The sequence below is a fragment of the Gymnodraco acuticeps genome, unplaced genomic scaffold (assembly GCF_902827175.1).
Source record: "Gymnodraco acuticeps unplaced genomic scaffold, fGymAcu1.1, whole genome shotgun sequence".
NCBI lineage: Eukaryota > Metazoa > Chordata > Actinopteri > Perciformes > Bathydraconidae > Gymnodraco > Gymnodraco acuticeps.
In genome coordinates this window covers 621857-639218 of record NW_022990251.1, presented here as the reverse complement: position 1 = coordinate 639218, position 17362 = coordinate 621857, and the positions used below count along the sequence as shown (strand labels likewise).

The following is a 17362-nucleotide window of genomic DNA, read 5'->3' as shown; positions in this document are numbered from 1 at the left end:
ATCAAACGCTGTCATTTGGCCGATGAGTAAAGCATTTAACCCCCGTTATACTCCATTGAGGCTACTAAGTGGCCAACAACTTAACACTGAAAAAACTTTCTTTAAAACTACTAATTTTACATTGAATATGAATCTTTAACTTTCATTTGTATTCAGTACCATGTGGTTATACATATTTACAATGAAGATTATCCCCTCAGATATTCATTTGAACTTTCTCTTACTTTTTCTGGTTAGGTTATTTACACATAATTTGATAAACTGTTTTAACCTTAAGAGGTCATCTTAATCTGGTGTATGTGTATTTACTCCTTTTTAATTTAACCCACCTTGTTGTTTGTCCCTACAGCATCAGCTCCAACTCCCTGCTGCACTGTGAGCAAAGCATATATCTCATTAGGTATGTCTTCAACTTAAAATAAGAGGCTGCACTTAATTAAACCACACATTATTAAACAATGATGTAGCTCTGTCTCCCCTCCTACATTTGATATGTTAGAATGATTGTGTTCCCTGTAGGAATGTGCATGGTAACCTGATCTCAGATGCTTATCAATTGCTCAATAAAAAAGACGGGACTTCTGCCTAGAGTAGGGACGCTCTGGGATAATTTAAAAAGCCTATGGCTCGTCACATGTGAGCGCTAAGGCGTCGTTTTCCCAGCGCTGTCACCTAGAAATGTTTTGTCTTATTTGTTTTGCTGAACATGTTAAAGGAAAGACACGTGACTGTAACCGTGGATTGTGTTCAGTGCCAGTAATCTAATTAAAACCACTATATTTGTATTGGAGATGGTTTGGGTTGATGATGGGCAACTAAACCGAGGACTTTGAGTCAACGAGAGCACTGTGGTTAGGGTTAGGCACAGATCCAGTTTTTTGGCACAGGTTACTTAAATAAACACTGCATGTATCGAGGTTCAAGTGTCACAATCTCTCTATCACTCATCTCCAGCTACTTTCCTTGCTTAATCTATGATTGGATTGTTCTCTTGTTGCCATTCTCCCTCGCTTCATCGTTGTGACATTAATTCTCATTTAACTGTTTCGATATTTAACCAGGACCCTCATTAAGGATCTCTCCTGAATGTTATCCAAGTGTTTTAAGTTCCTAAACATAGCCACACAAATTGTAATCATGCTTTTTTATGTATACTGGGATTAAATGTGTTGTGAAATCATTTTTAAATACATATTTGCTGTTACAAAAGTGGCATGTCCTGTAGATGATGTGCCTCGATAATCTGGGAAGGTCTTCCTGTTGGAACCCTATCTGTTTGAGAGTGGCTCCAACTAAGTCAGACATCAAACATTATCCAATGTGTCTTGCCAAGACAAATACTTGCATCACAGTGTGTAACATTTGAAAAAACAGGACAGCTACAAGTGGTGAGGGGGTGTAAGGCCTTTTAAATATGATACACTACTTATCAATAACAATTTCAATTGGCCACTCAGAGACACAGCTGTCAGAATACTGTACGACTGAGTCGGGGTGGTTAAAATATGCCAGGCATGTCACGTTATAACTAACACCTCAAACTGGATGCTCATAACTAATCCTAAATGTTACCAACAGTAGTTCCTTTGACTGCTATTTAAACTATTCCATTCACAAATGTCTTGCTATACAAGAGAATTACATTGTTCTTTCTGATCTCTGGAGCATTATAAAACAAATTAGATAAGAGAAAGACCAGCATATAGATCCTGAAAAGATCTTCTTTAAAATTGAATTTGTAATAGTTGAATAAAGAGGTTCATTATCAGGATACATATCAAGAGGCAAGACTTTGTCTCATGAAATCTTCCAGGTTTCCCATGTGATCTGTCACGTTGCCTCTCAGTGGACTAAACTAGTGTCTCTGTTGCAGACAGGGGATGTAAAGCGCATGCAGTGTATGGCTGCCGAGCGGTCCCTTTCTTACTCAAATATCTGTTTATTCTAGTGCGCTTGTTGCCTCCAAGATATTTTGGGTTTCATTGTAGTTCTTTGGCCTCTTTGTGGAAATTCCTCATGGGTTTGTTTTTCGTGGCTATCAATTTAGATGGCTGACTGAAAAACTACCCATTCTTCACTAAGGAGACGCTCGTTTGTAAACAGGATTACTTTACTCAGCCAAAAACATTTAAATATTGAGACAACCAAATATAGGTTCAAGACTACTGTGCAACTTCCACCATCAGTGTTAAAATTGGTCAGTGTTAGGTATGTTTTTATCTCGGGTCATGTACAATTTCCTCAAAGTATGCTTAACAGAGTTTTGATTTAGGAGCATCCTTAGGCAAAACAAGAACAGCACTTGCTCAATGTGCTGGCATAAAGCATGGAAGTGTGATATTGTAGTTGGAATTACTAAAGTTTATATAATTATGTAGTATCATTTAACTGACACTGTCCAAAATGATAAACACATCTTTTGCCAGAGTGAAAAAACTCTCCGCCTTTCATTGATGTATGAAGTCTAATACTCGGTTTACAATATGGCCAGCTCATCTCTTCTTCCAAAGTGTTCTACATTCCTCAGGATAGTTGTGTGGGCTGTAGAGTTATATGGGGCCTGTTGACATGTGTTTTTGAGGACAAAGGAAGATGGGGGAAGGTGAGAGCATGTCCTGATTTGCATTCAACTTAGAACGAGCTGCAGTGGTTGTGATATTAAGAGAGGTCCCTTGGGTTTCTCTGGTGGTTATCAATAGTAGCAGTTAAGTGAATACTGTTCAAACAATACCTGTGTTTGTGTTTTATATTGATTTCTCTGTTTTGTCCTTTCATAAATGTAAGGACTACAAATGGCTATAAACATTCTGGGCTGGTTGGAGTAAACAGGGTTTTATTGCTCTGTGGGGGAGGTGTAGGTATGCAGGCCTTGAGACCTTTTGTTGTAAAGTGAGCCTGTTTGGTTTCCTGCTGGCCAGCGTTGCGTCTCCCAATGAGATGACCTGAAAAGATGACCAGCTGACCTAACACCAAACCCCTCCTTCTTGCTCTGGTATATATCCGGTGGATCCCTGGCGTTCAGCCTCTTCTTCACATGCTGCCCTCGGTGAAAGTAGCTCTGCAGTATGCAAACCAGTGCAGGAGTAAGCCGGCATTACTCCTTAAGCATTACAATATAACTGTAATATATCATGTTGTATTGTAATGATTGTATTGCATTGTCATATTGCCATTAAAGTAGATTATTGTTAACGGTTACTTTGTAGATATGGATTCCTTCCTTTATTATAACCAGCTGGATAGGGACGCGCGGAGATTTGAAAAGCGGATCAGATATCCCTTTTAATCTCTAACAGGGCCTACTTCTGTGATGTGTTAAAAACGGATGCACAGGCCTCCAGAGATCAGATCATATAATGAGTATAAAATAAATCAGAACCAAAAAATAGCATCCAAATTTCCACTTTTATGACGTCATTAGAAAAACAATATGTGATAGATTCGTTATCGTCCCCGTCACCCAACTCTGCTGGTTTTAGTGTCAACAGTCCCTGTACCCACCTAAGTGTAAAGTAGGAAAAATACTCTTTAGTGATTGACTGACAGGTGGCCTGTCCAATGGGAGCGCAGCAGGGTGTGAAGTGGCCCAACTGCTGTGTCCGCTTCATGCTTCTCTTCTGTCAAAAACACACATACAACAGGCTTAGTGACCATAGTATTGTTTTGCAATGACTTGGGTTGGTTGCATTTGTTTGTAAAGGGCCGAGCAACCTGTATTTAGCTGAGTGGTGTGGCCAGTGTTGCAGTCCTCAGAGGCACAGCATCCACACAGAGCATCGTCTCCCTCTGTGGCACGCCAGCTGATTGACAGAGAAACATCTAGATAAAACACCTCAGCTGGGAAGCAACAGAACGACAACCGAAGTTCACCAGTTGCTTTTCAACCCAACCTGAATGTGGGCCTATTGAAGAAGCAGGCTTTATCAAGATGGCTGTGCGACTTTTGTTTCAGAGTGGCTCTGATGTGGCAGCTGATGAACATCTAGAAAAAGAACATCAATTTAATTAAGTGCATTTTTATCAAGGATTCACTTCAACAATATCATACTCATCTTAAGGCCTTCATCAATTTAAAAGAAAATCTTGACAAACTGTACATGCAATACAATAATCACAGAAAACAACACCATAGTGCAAATGAATGATGACTACAATGTCAAATTAATGAATCAGCTAGTGTCTAATGTTGTCACCTGCTCCACAGTCTCCTTGTTGAGGTGGAAGGCTTGGAAACTGAAACATAGTCTGTTATCTTGCTTCCTAGGGAGGAACTTAGATGAAGACCCCGGTAAAACACTGTCCATAAGACATCTGTCACAGAGGAGCAACACATGGATTACGGAAATGATTCCATACAGTAAATGACAAACTTTAGACATGTGACTCTTCCAACCCAGTCAGATAAATGTTGTAACATGACAAATTGCCTCCGAGTATCCATTCAATCAATTCTTTCTTAGATTGTAATCCTTGCTTTGGCCCTGCGCCATATAATGACCCTTTGTTGTGAGTTTTTTGTGCTGAACTATTCATAAATGAGTGTTACTTTTTGTAGTCAGAAGAAAATATTGACCCATGCTTAGTGATGAACTTGTAGCTTGGCAATGAGAGGGGGTCCGGCTTCAGCGTAGCGACACAGGAGTCCACATAAAGAGTGAGAGGAGGGTGCAGTGGGGCCTCCACGCTTGCCTCCAAAAACACTGCTTCCCCCTGCTGATACACTGAGGAACTACGAGGAGAGGGACAGCCGTCTGCATGAGAACAAACAGACATTTTTTCAGTCACAACTTCATATACTGTCCAGAAAACACTTAAAAAAAATCTCAGCAAAATCTTCCACTGGTACAGGCTGGATTCAGTGGGCTGGTTTTACCTGCCATGGTGCGTAGGGAGAAGTGCAGAAGGCCGAAGACACTGATAGTTGATGTCATGGGTAGCCAGGTTGGGGTTAATGGTTCTCCACTCACCGTCTGCTTTCTGTGCTCACAAAGATAACCAATTGGTTACACAATTACAAAGTGTAGTCAGCCAAACACAACTCACTTTGTTCCTTTCAAATATAATGCAGCAAGAAACCTGAAATGCCATGTTGTTGTATGAATTCTTGTGTGCGCCTCACCTCTTATAATGGCACTCAATGGGTATGACAGTAGTTGCCCATCTTACTATCAAACTACCTGTAGAGGATGGAACAGCATTTGTGAGCACCAGCTGGTTGGAATACACTAGCCAATCACCATGAACCTGTAAAGTAGCATAGGGAGTGGCTTAAAACCACTTTGTTCACAGTATTATATTATTACAACATATTATCCTATCACTAACAGTAACACATACATGTCAGAGCATTTTGTATTGTTGTAAGAGGAACCCATTTTAGATACTTAAAATAATGGGTACATATTACAGTACTGCAGCCCATCATGTATTTTCATTAGTAAAAAGCAGTGGTTTAATGTGTACATTTACTCAAGTGCAAATTTGGGGTACTTGAACTTTACTTGAGTATTTCCATTTGATGCTAATTAGTTATTCTACTCCACTGCAATTCAGAGGAAAATATTGTACTTTTACTCCACTACATTTATTTAGTAGGCCTACCTTTAGTTACTTTTTGATTAATGATGTGAATTATAATCAACACTTAAATAAGACTTCAGTTACAAGCTACCCAGCAGTAAATAAACTAATTAAAAATAGTTCCACTTTTACCAGCTATGATAAACACATCAATAATTATAATCAAAACATATAATATATATTATGATGAAATGGGCCAATCTGCAGTACTTTTGGTAATTTAATTTTGATGCCAATACTTTTGTACTTTTATTTGAGTAACATGTTGAATGCAGGACTTTAACTTGTAACAGAGTATTCCTACAGTCTGGTCATTCTACTTTACAACATCTTTGTACTTCTTCCACCTACTGTAAAAAGTAAGTTTTAGAGAAATATAGTGCAGAGAAAAGTGCAATAATTGCCTCTGAAGTTGAATGGAGTTTAAACAGTAAAGTAACATTACATGGAAATACTAACTTAGGTAAAATATATCCCAGAAGTTCTTAAGTAGGCTACAGTACTTGAGTCAATGCATTAAGTGACATTCCACCACTGGATATTATTACAGTATCCAAGTAACTTTCCTCTCATTTCCCGTAGCCTGTCCCCTTCTCTTACACGGGACTCGGTGCCGCAGTCCTTCAGCTCCGCAGAGATGACCATGTCGGAGTCAGCCGCCGGTCCCTTCGCTCCACACCTCTTCTGGGTTGAGTTTGCTCCAAGCCGAAGATGCTCAGGTTTGAACGGAACACGTTTCTTCTCAAAAAACTGTCTTTTAACGGTTATTGTCACTTCGACTTCTCCGCACTTTATTTCAATTCCGCGGCTTTCACGAGTTGCAACATCACTTTGTTCAGCCAAGCTAACGTCCAACACAAACAGCAAAATATGGAATAAGCACACGAATATTATATTTACCCACTTCGCCATTTCTTTCTTCTAAATTAAGAAAAAACAAAACAAGCTAGCAATTTATAATTAGCCAACCGTCAAATTAATTACACACAGGTGTGCTGAGCTCGCATGCTCTTGAGAGCTTAATGCTTGCTTCAAAGACTGCTCAAAACATTGTTAGTTGAACAACATACAGAAGAACATACAGTATGCTGCGACTTGAAACAAGGAGATGTTTTATAATATCATGTAAAAAATGAAAGAAAACGATCATAAAAGCTACATTGGCAGGTGCAAATATTCGGCAACTTTATTCAGTATTGTCTACTAAAACGTGTTATTGATGCTCGCAATTAAATACATGTTCAAACGTCCCGTTGTATCGCAATGATGAAAAGGTGCTGTCATCTCCTGAAGGCATCATCGTCTGTAGGAACAATTATAAGGCGGAACAAGACATTTTGGCAAGTGGTGCGATGGGACTGTTATTGCAGTTACACAAGCAGACTTCCGTGTCAACAGCAGTTAAACTGTTGAACTCCAATGCATAACGTTAAATGTGTAGGCTATTCGATTGAGACAAACTACAACAAATGGATAAAAAGTTAATGGCAGCGGAATCTGAGGAGATTGACTGGGGAGAGAGTGCAGCGGACGAAGGGAAGATTATGAAGAGGACCCAAAGCTTATCCGAAAGTGTCCACACAGGTCTTCCTTATCCACTTACAAATCATGTGAAATGTTCTCTGATGAAAGGAGACTATCTCTACTTCCATTATGGCTGTGATGGACAAGATGACAGAGGTTGGGGATGTGGCTACCGCACTATTCAGACCATGGCTTCCTGGATTTGTAATAACTGTGTTCCACTTAAGGACAAACACACACCTCCACCAAGCCTCCCTGAAATCCAGAACGCTTTGGTCACCATGGGGGACAAACCCGGCTCGTTCTCACCCTCCAGGGATTGGATAGGGACATTCGAAGCCTCCCTGATTCTTGACTATTTCTATGATGTTCCCTGTAAGTTAGTGCATGTTAGAGGTGGAGGAGCAGAGCTGGAGCATGTTGCCGTGGAAGAGCTCCATCGGCACTTTGAGAAGCATGGATCTCCAGTCATGATGGGAGGGGACAGGGACAACTCTTCTAAAGGGATCTTCGGGGTGTGCACTGGGGGCGATGGGAGCTACCTGCTAGTCGTTGACCCTCACTACTATGGATGTCAGCTGGAGAAGATGGAGCTGCAGAGGCGGGGGTGGGTGGCGTGGAAGAGAGTGTCATCTCTGGATCAGTCTTCATTCTATAATCTGTGTATGCCTCAGACTGCCAACAGAGCAACATAAACGTACTTCAGACCTATTTCTGTTTCAGATTTACACTTGAATTATTATTTTTGAGGGTGGACTCTAAAAATCGTTTTATTAGTACAGACTTTGTACTGCATTTTCAGCATGTTTGATTTAAAATAAGCTGTAGGGACATCTTTTAGATGAAATGAATAATTACAACGAATTTAAAGACCAAACTGCTGATAGAAATTGATACATTTCTTCATCATTGCTCCATTAAAATGTATTAAATCTGAATCTTGGATAATGTGTCCATACATTCAAAAGTAAATGCTTTGGTTTGTGTTCATTTTAGTATAACATGTTATTTACTTTTCAGGGTATGAAACACGGTACATAAGTTCATTTTCTAATTTACCTGAATGTAGGGCAATCGTCGAAATGTCTGGATCAAGATTTAGATAGAACCTAACCCCTTTGTGGTCAGAGTGGTGGCAGCACTATACACAATCAACATTGTAAATATACCTACAAAAAAATACCTCAAAGTAGACCAAGCTAAGATTTGGAATTCATTCGTTTTTCGACATTCAATTATTTGTAATTTTTTTAACCAAATATGCTAAAGATTGTATTGTCTCAGGTTTTCAAAAGTGAAGAGTTACATCTTTGAATTGTGTTGTATTTATTATTGATGTGTTAGTCTAACAAAGTAAGCCATGTTTACATGTCACCTTTAATTTGTAGGATATATTGTGATAGACTTTACAATATTTCTTGAGATCTAACAAACCATGAAAGATGAAAAGAGAATGTAATTGATAGGGCAAATAATATTTTAATTTGGACTCACTCCAATTCCCCAATTTATTGCTTACAATATATGATGTGATTTTACAACAACTCTTATTTCCAGGCATATTTCAAGCTTCTGGAACCCAAAACCTTCCCACAGTGAAGTGTTTTACCACATTTTACTCCCGCATTAAATTAGATATCTGGCACACAGTCACTATAGAAAATCTGGAAGTTCTTATCCACATCCATCCTCCCCTTGAGAAACTTCTCCATGTTCTTCAGAGGAACTTCCACCATGTGGTTGTTGACACGGTCGTTGAGCCCATAAGCTGCAAACACGGGGAACTTGTAGCGCACAAAGTACGGTGCATTTTGGTCAAACTCGGTGCAGCAGTAGGCTGACCACAGGTACTCCGGTACAGCCACCCGGTCCAGGTTGTTGCGACGGATGGTGTGCCCGGAGGTGGTGACCCCGGTGACCACGTAGGCTTTGCCCCGGCAGTAGTTGTTGAGACGTTTGCGAATTAGGTCCCGGTGTTCTGCCCAGGGACCGATGTTGAACTCCCTGATCTGGGGCACCACATTCGTCAAGCTGTAGGTGGAGGCTTTGTCCAGGGGGTCAGCCTGATGCTCGTCAGGATTCAGCTGGCCACGTTCGTACAGAACCACATCAGCGTAGTCCTCCAGCACTGCCTGTGTGTCCTCGAAGTTCATGTGCATGCTTGTAGATTGAGGGAAGGGCTCCATGTTACTGCTGCTCTTATCTGAGGCCAGCTATAGAGGGAAAGAGAGGAGGAGATGCAGTTTTGCTGACAATGTACAGTAGTTACTACTAAAACGTTATAGTGAGAAATAAACGTGTAATCCTCATTCAGAGACTGTTACATCCAGACAAGTCACACAAATTATTTGCATAACTATGTACCAGAGCATAAATGGTTGAGGCAGCACTATCTTATTGAAATATCATTCAGCCAATAAAGTAGCTTATCTCAGGCTTTACTGTTGCCAGTAGCAACCAGTGTATAGTTCCCCCTAGCTTTCTTAACTGCTTGTTAGGGGTGAATATAATGATAAATGTATACAAATAGTGTTCATTAACGACAACATGGCACAATCCAATTGATATAGTATTCTGCATCTACAATAGAATAAGATTGACTCAGACTGATAGCAAATCTAAATGTTTGCTTGAATAAACACTCACCTGGGGCTCAAACATCCACGGGAAGTCCACCTTCTTCTCCCCATCAGACTTCTTGAATGTATATGCAGAATACATTGGAATGTGTCTTTGGGAGTCGTACACGGTGACAAAGCGGGGTTTATCCTCGTACCTCTGGCAGATCTTTGTAAAGGAGGTGCTGAGGTAGCCTCTGGGTGGAGTGCCCATGTAGAGGGAGTCCTTACAGCGCTCCACATGGTTGAAGTCCCCCACCACTCCTGCCTGGACCCCCGGGAGCCACACACAAGTCAGCACGGCCACCACAGCTGCCAGAGGTAAGGCCCACTTTGCTGAAGCAGGTGTCATCACAGAAGATCTCTTTTCCCTCAATCTCATAAACTACTAATATGTCCTGTTAGACCTCTTTATGTCTGATCGAATGTCTCTTTCTCCACTTCTGTCTGACAAGTACAGCCGCTCTCTAAACTACGTCAACATCTCCCAGCCTCATCTGTTCTCTGAGCAAACTGCACTCCCATAAAGTATTTTACATATATTCAAAGTTGCACAAGTGTCGTAGCAGTAATCCAAAAGGAGTGAATGTTATCAATCCAGGAGAGCATTTTATAACTGAGACCTGCAGAGGAAAGAATTATGCAAACCAGATATATATATATACATATATATATATATATAATAAATTAAGACCTTAAGTTGTCCACAAAAGGCTTTAGATATGACTTTTTGCCTTTTTTAATCTTGTTTTTTTTGGTTTTTCTCTGTTGAGACAGAGGGTTATAGAATCAGGAACAAATTCAGGATTGGAAAAAATGAAATGTATTGTTATGTCAGTCTATGTATGTATCAGATTAGAAGAGGACCTTTACTCTATAGTTTCTTTAAACAATGCAAAGCAGCCTTCTGTTTCATCTGTGGCCTCTAAATGTACCCGTCCCTTTGTCGTCCCAGTACAGACGATCTAAAGTCTGTCCCAAGGCAAGGCAAGGCAAGTTTATTTATATAGCACTTTTCAACACAAGGCAATTCAAAGTGCTTTACAAAAAATGAAAGACTTTAAGAAAATGGCATTTAAAATCAGTCATTAAAAAGAAAAGCTAATAAAATAAACATTAAAAGAAAAAATACATGGATAAAAGTTTCAGTGCAGTCAATTAAACATTAAAAGAAAAAAGTACATGGATCAAAGTTACAGTGCAGTCTAAGATATGAATAGTTCAATTAAAAGCAGCCACAAAAAGAAAAGTCTTCAGCCTGGATTTAAAAGTAGTCAGAGTTGCAGCGGACCTGCAGGTTTCTGGGAGTTTGTTCCAGATATTTGGAGCATAATAACTGAACGCTGCTTTACCATGTTTAGTTCTGACTCTGGGGACAGAAAGCTGACCAGTCCCTGAAGACCTGAGAGATCTGGATGGTTCATAATTTAGCAGGAGGTCAGAAATGTATTTTGGGCCTAAACCATTCAGTGCTTTATAAACCAGCAGCAGTATTTTGAAATCTATTCTTTGACACACAGGAAGCCAGTGTAAAGACTTCAGAACAGGAGTGATGTGATCCACTTTCTTAGTGTTAGTGAGGACTCGAGCAGCAGCGTTCTGAATCAGCTGCAGCTTCCTAATAGATTTTTTAGTGAGACCTGTGAAGACACCATTGCAGTAGTCCAGTCTACTGAAGATAAAAGCATGGACAAGTTTTTCCAAATCCTGCTGTGACATTAGTCTTTTAATCCTAGATATATTCTTTAGGTGATAGTAGGCTGATTTAGTAACAGTTTTAATGTGACTGTTGAAACTCAGGTCAGAGTCCATGACTACACCTAGATTTCTGGCTTTATCTGTTGTTTTGAACATTGCAGACTGAAGCTCAGCGCTAACTTTTATACGTTCTGACTTGGCTCCAAAAACCATTACCTCAGTTTTATCTTTGTTTAATTGGAGAAAGTTCTGACACATCCAGTCATTGATTTGTTCAATGCACTTACTCAGTGTTTGAATTGGAGCATAGTCTCCTGGTGAAATTGTTACGTAAATTTGTGTGTCATCTGCATAGCTATGGTAACTTATTTTGTTGTTTTTCATTATCTGAGCCAGTGGTAGCATGTAGATGTTAAAGAGAAGAGGCCCCAAGATGGAGCCTTGAGGTACCCCACATGTCATATTTGTCAACTCAGATGTGTATTTACCTATAGAAACAAAGTTGTTTCTGTCCTTTAAGTAGGATTCAAACCAATTTAGAACTGTTTCCAGAACAACAACAGCAGAGACCCCATGAGAAGGTTTGTCAAATGTAGTCTAGTTTTTATTCTAGTTATCTTGCTGCTGTTATTGTTACTGTGAAATTAAATATCACAGAAATGATTCAACAACATGTTAGTTAAAGGTTGTAAAGGTTTATTTCAGCAAATAAGGCAAGGCGGCATTTTTGTGAGATTCATGTAAAATACAGTAAGAGCACTAAACATTTCAGTCTTTAGTATGTATTGTTGCCAGTGGTAAAACATTAAATGTTGAGCTGGATTATATGAAGGACCATAGACTATTGTCACAGAAAACATTTTGAAGTTACACAGCAGGAAAGGACCAGGTTTAAATTATAGAATTGCTGAATAATAACTAAATTCCATTCAACTGCTAACAGAGCCATTTTTAGTGTGCCACTGTGCAAGGAAGAGATGACAGAACATGACCCAGTGTTATGGCTAAATTGCAGGCCTTTATAGCTATATTTTTTGCCTATTTATTTTTACTGGACCCTGGGGACACACAGTCACCCACAAAGATCCGAAAGTTCTGTTCTACAAAGGTTGTCTTCTTGAGGAACTCCTTCAGCTGCTGTACGGATATTTCCACCACCTCGTTGTTGTTGTTGTTGTCCTCCTCTTCATTCAGGCCGTAGTGAGCGAAAGATGGGAACTTATATCGCTCGCTGAAGGGTGCGTTGTTGTCGTAGTCAATGCAGCAATACGCTGACCAAATGTACCTGGGCACTGCCACGCGGTTCATGTTCTCCCGGCGAATCATCTTCCCAGAGGTGGTGATACCGGTGACGATGTAGGCGGTTCCGCGGCAGTAGTTGTTGAGCCGTTTGCGGATGATGTTCTCCTGTTTGTTCCAGACTCTGTTGTTGAAGTCGGGCGTCATGGGCACGACATTGGTGAGGGTGTAGGTGGAGGCCTTGTCATCTGGTTCGTCCTGATGCTCTTCTGGGTTGAGGGTGCCACGCTCGTACAGGACGGCGTTTGTGTAATCGTCCAGGACTGCTTGGGCATCTTCGAAGTCCATGTGCATGTAACCACGTGGAAATGGCTGCATCTCATCTGTATCAGAATACGTAGAGAGCTGTGTGGACAGATAGAGCAAATGAGAGGACAATGATAGGACAGAATGTGATCTGCATGAATTTCTTTTTTTAATTTGTAAATATTAAAGCATGCTGTTCAGGTTAAAACATCTCAAAGCATCTAATGTGCATTCCTTATTTGTCCCTTACCTGTGGTTCATACATCCATGGGACATCGACGCATTTCTCCCCAGCTGATCGTTTGAAAGTGTACGCAGAGTACACAGGTACATGATCCACGGTGTTGTACAGCGTCAGGTAGCGTGTCCTCTTGTTGTAACGCTGACAAATGAACCTGAGGGAGGGGTGTTCCAGACCAGTCGGTGGTGTTTGCATGTAAAGGAATTGTCTGCATTCTGAAGACAGCTCTTTTTCCACTCTCCCTCTTACCGCTGATGTTATTAGGTTGACTAACAGGAAAGTCTGCACCCAAAATGCCATAGTCAAGACGTTTTGTCACTCAAGCTGTGAAATGTGAGCTGCTCAGAGTACTGAATGTGCGTCTATGGCTGTCCATGGAGCGCATTAAAACAGCTAACAGGTTTTACACAATCAGGGCTCAATATGCAAAACAATTCACTTGAGCATGGTCCACCCACAGCTAGGGGGACAGCTTCAGTAGACAGCCAATAAAAAAAGATATCAGATTTTTCCTATCTGGTGTTTGGCTTGGCGTTGGCCCCATATAGCACTTGACTAAACAGCACATCTTCTTCAGTGAAGCCCTAGCAGCTGTTAAATTGCTTACAGACGTATGTACAGCAATTGTCTTCTTACCTACGGTTCTTATCCCCTTTGCCTGGAGTTATCAAATGTTTTAGGCAATACATTTGAAATGAATTCTTCCCCAAAAACTACAACGTGCAATTTCACTTCAAAAACATTCAGAGAAACACATTAGTGAGACATAATTGTACAGATTACAGATTGATTTCACTACAGAATAGGAGATGGGGGACATTCAATTAAGTTTAAATAAGCAACACTAGAGAGATTCATAGACAGTGCACTCTGAAACGCACATAACAAAACAGTTGCTTTATTCATTTATTTACACACATGTTTTTTCGCAGATGTGATTGGCCGTGAACAATGTCATAAGTTATTAGTATGTACAACTTGAGAAAAGTTAGAAAAAAAGTATCCATGGTGGAGATAATGCCTATATGTAATGTCATTTTACAAAGTGGAATCCTAACCTGTCCAACATATTTCCATCACTCATCACCCTATACCTACAGTATATTAGAGAGATATTTACTTTTCATCAACAGTATTGGTTAATAAAAATAAATTACCTAAATATTGATGCATGGCACTGCCACTTAAACAGTAAAGGGCCTTTTATAGGATTAAGAGTTATTAGGATTGTGCTGATACTAGACAGTGGATACAGGATACAACAGGCTCTGCTGCTTAGGTTTGATTAGTCTTCTTATTCAGTAAACATGTAAAGGCAGGACTTCTTAACACTGCTTCTAATAGGTTTGTTTGAGTTAGTCCATAGTAGGTAGACAATCAATTACATCTAGATGTCCCATCACACTGAAACACTGGTCAAGTCTCTCTTCTTCTTAAAGGTGTTTTCTGACACACAGCCCTTGTAGAAAATATTCAGGTCATTGTCTGTGTGGCTCTTCAGGAAGCTCTCCAGAGTCTTCAGAGGGACCTCCACCACACTGTGGTCAGTCTGCTCATTCAGTGCATAGCCCCCATAACTAGGGAACATGAACCTCACCTCATACGGAGAGTTACGGTCAAACTTCGGGCAGCAGTAAGCCAACCATAAGTATTTTGGGATTCCCAGGCGGTCCCTGTTATCTCGTTGGAGGGTCCCTCCAGAAAGAGTCACCCCTGTCACTATGAATGATTTGCCGTGGCAGAAGTTGTTGAGGCGGCGGCGGATAATGTCCAAGTATGGGTTCCAGGAAGCGTCCAGGAGGTTTGCGAGTAATGGGACTACATTGGTGAGAGTATATGTGGAGGATTTGTCGTCTGGCTCTGATTGGTGCAGGTCAGGATTCAGCGGGCCCCGTCTGTATTCTACAGCGTCTGTGTAGTCCTCCAACACGGCCTGGCTGTCCTCAATCAGAGGGGGGGTGTCTTCAGTGAGGGGAAGGGCTCTCATGTTGCCACTGTCATTATCAGAAACCAACTGAAGAGATAAGATTTGTTATTGGTTTTATTTCTTGTATTTGTTTGATGTATTATGTTGCATTGTTGGAGGGGACTGGGACTTACATTATTCATTGCCATATCTACGCTACTGTGCATATGACAATAAAGCCTTTGAATTGAACAAATTTAATAATTGTGGTTAGTATTTTGAAAGTGATGGTAATCCAAAAGCCAGGGGATTTATGCCAGTTATGAGTGGTTGGTGTAACAAACTGCTAAAACAATAATAATCCAATGAATGGTTTAAAAGCTTAAAGGAGTAGTTGTGGGAGATGTGCCTGTTCACGTTCTTTCCAACAGTCAGTTTTATGTTTGTAAGGCCAATAGTGTTTTTGTACCGGTAGGCTGACTCTCTGTTTTTACTAAGCTTGCTAACCATCAGCTGGCTTCAGAATAATATTCTACATAGTAAACGTATTGTGGGAATGATCAAACTCTCTCTATTGAGCATATGTTCCAAAAAGGTCCTTTATCTGTCACTATTCCTTTAAATATAGGTGTGTTTGGGGACTTGCTTTTGTGATTGACAGGGCTTTTAACCAGTTAGCAATTACTGTTTATTCGTCTGGCATGAAGTCTTCTTTACTACATTCTGTCTCTTTTAATTGGAAAATAAAAAAGCGTATCCCTGTATTAGATATTTTCTGTTCCTTTGCAAACCTTCCTGTTTTCTTTCAGTTTGTTTGTTTTGTCTCTAATAACAACAATACTGACTGATCTTCCTGCAAAGGTATTGTACAGGGATTATACTATCCTGAGATGAGTCATTATTGCCCAAATAACATTCAGGTATTTCAGGCTTAAGGGACAAATAAAACAAACTAGTCTCTACCTGTGGTTCATACATCCATGGCGTGTCCATCCTCCTCTTCCCATCTGACTTCTTAAAGATGTATGCTGAATAGAGGGGGAGGTGGCGACTGCTGTCATACAACGTGGCGTAGCGCAGATTGTCTGCATACTTCTGGCAGACCCTCCTCAAGTTGGTTCCCTTTATCCCTGCAGGCGGTGACTGCATGTAGAAAAAGTGGCTGCAGTCTTTGAAGCTTTTGGACACATTGGCACTCACCAGGGGGGACGCCATCAGCAGAGAGAAGCTTAGGACGCAGGTGCCAACCAGATGCATCATCACACATCTGCACTAAATGAAAACAACAGAAAACGGGCTATTTTCCTCATCCATCGTGGGTTTGACATGTCCTGTAACACACCTTTTTAAGAATGAAGAAATTCCATGGGGTTTGAACTATTCTGATGTCATCCTGTATTGGTGTTGCAGTCATAATCTAGTAAGGTATAATGACTTTTGGACAGACACTCAGTATGCAAAGCAGCAGTAGCTTAGAGTGAATCCATTGGTTAGACAGGACTTATCTGCTCCTAAAGTCTGTGCAGCCATGCATCTCTGCACATGCTTCTGTCGGGCTGTGTACCAATTCTAGTTTATGTCATGAATCAACACCCAGGTATTATACACTGCACATCTGACCAGGTACACATATTGTTCCTCTTGATGCATATTGTGTTTTCATCTCAGATATAATTAATGGAAAAGTAAAATACTGTGAGTCTGTGAGACATTAGTTACATGTAAAGTTGCAATTTGATAAAGCAAGTGTGTGCAGAAACGTAAGTATTTTAAAAATGAATATAAAACATATGTTTACTTAATGTAGGCTGATTAGCTGTTACTCAGATTTGTTTAGGATATATGAGCTATAGTAACATTAAGTGGATAATGATTCATGGTTTTACAATTCTTTTTTTATAATTTCCAATTGCATATCACCAGATGATATTCACATACAATATTGAAGGTTTTATTTGATGGGCCATTTCAATGGAGCACAATATGCGCACAGAGCGCCCTCTGCTGACTAAACCCTATATTGCCGTTGGCAAAAGTCTCGCGCATGCTCAGTTTAGCATTGCTAGTCAACAAGCTCTGCTAGTGATTCAGTTCATTTTCAAGGGTATTGATCAGGGTATTGATAGCGAATACCTCACAAATATCTCCTTATGCATTTCAAGAATACTGCTTTTGATTACAACGTGTGCGAAACAACTTTTACAGGAGTTAATGTAGTTATTCTACCACGTGAATGTGTATTATTGAGCT

The 17362-nt window shown here is 40.3% G+C and overlaps 4 protein-coding genes across 6 annotated transcripts; 1 reads left to right on the top strand and 3 right to left on the bottom strand.

Annotated features, from left to right (window-relative positions):
* The first annotated feature begins 384 nt into the window (after positions 1-384).
* ufsp1 (UFM1-specific peptidase 1 (non-functional)) lies at positions 385-8076 on the top strand. 2 transcript variants are annotated; one of them, XM_034220554.1, is made up of 2 exons: positions 385-400; positions 6163-8076. In XM_034220554.1, the coding sequence occupies exon 2, from the start codon at positions 7050-7052 to the stop codon at positions 7797-7799; it is 750 nt and encodes a 249-aa protein (XP_034076445.1). In that variant the 5' UTR covers positions 385-400; positions 6163-7049; the 3' UTR covers positions 7800-8076. The 2 variants fall into 2 exon arrangements, with proteins under 2 accessions (XP_034076445.1, XP_034076444.1); XM_034220553.1 differs by lacking the exon at positions 385-400 and adding an exon at positions 3035-3083.
* On the bottom strand, positions 3409-6525 carry LOC117549004 (zona pellucida sperm-binding protein 3-like). Of its 2 annotated transcripts, none has more exons than XM_034220550.1 (8): positions 6181-6525; positions 5120-5244; positions 4874-4977; positions 4547-4751; positions 4194-4311; positions 3891-3982; positions 3712-3800; positions 3409-3617 (listed from the first exon to the last, which is right to left on the bottom strand). In XM_034220550.1, the coding sequence occupies exons 1-8, from the start codon at positions 6490-6492 to the stop codon at positions 3529-3531; spliced, it is 1134 nt and encodes a 377-aa protein (XP_034076441.1). In that variant the 5' UTR covers positions 6493-6525; the 3' UTR covers positions 3409-3528. The 2 variants fall into 2 exon arrangements, with proteins under 2 accessions (XP_034076441.1, XP_034076442.1); XM_034220551.1 differs by having other exon boundaries at positions 4574-4751.
* Positions 8077-8576: 500 nt separating the features above from the next.
* On the bottom strand, positions 8577-10182 carry si:dkey-85k7.10 (endonuclease domain-containing 1 protein). Its single transcript, XM_034220531.1, has 2 exons — positions 9751-10182; positions 8577-9317 (listed from the first exon to the last, which is right to left on the bottom strand). Exons 1-2 carry the CDS (start codon positions 10102-10104, stop codon positions 8736-8738), a joined length of 936 nt encoding a protein of 311 aa, XP_034076422.1. The 5' UTR covers positions 10105-10182; the 3' UTR covers positions 8577-8735.
* A 1938-nt stretch (positions 10183-12120) lies between these two features.
* On the bottom strand, positions 12121-13571 carry LOC117549017 (endonuclease domain-containing 1 protein-like). Its single transcript, XM_034220574.1, has 2 exons — positions 13216-13571; positions 12121-13064 (listed from the first exon to the last, which is right to left on the bottom strand). The coding sequence occupies exons 1-2, from the start codon at positions 13504-13506 to the stop codon at positions 12459-12461; spliced, it is 897 nt and encodes a 298-aa protein (XP_034076465.1). The 5' UTR covers positions 13507-13571; the 3' UTR covers positions 12121-12458.
* Positions 13572-17362: the final 3791 nt, after the last annotated feature.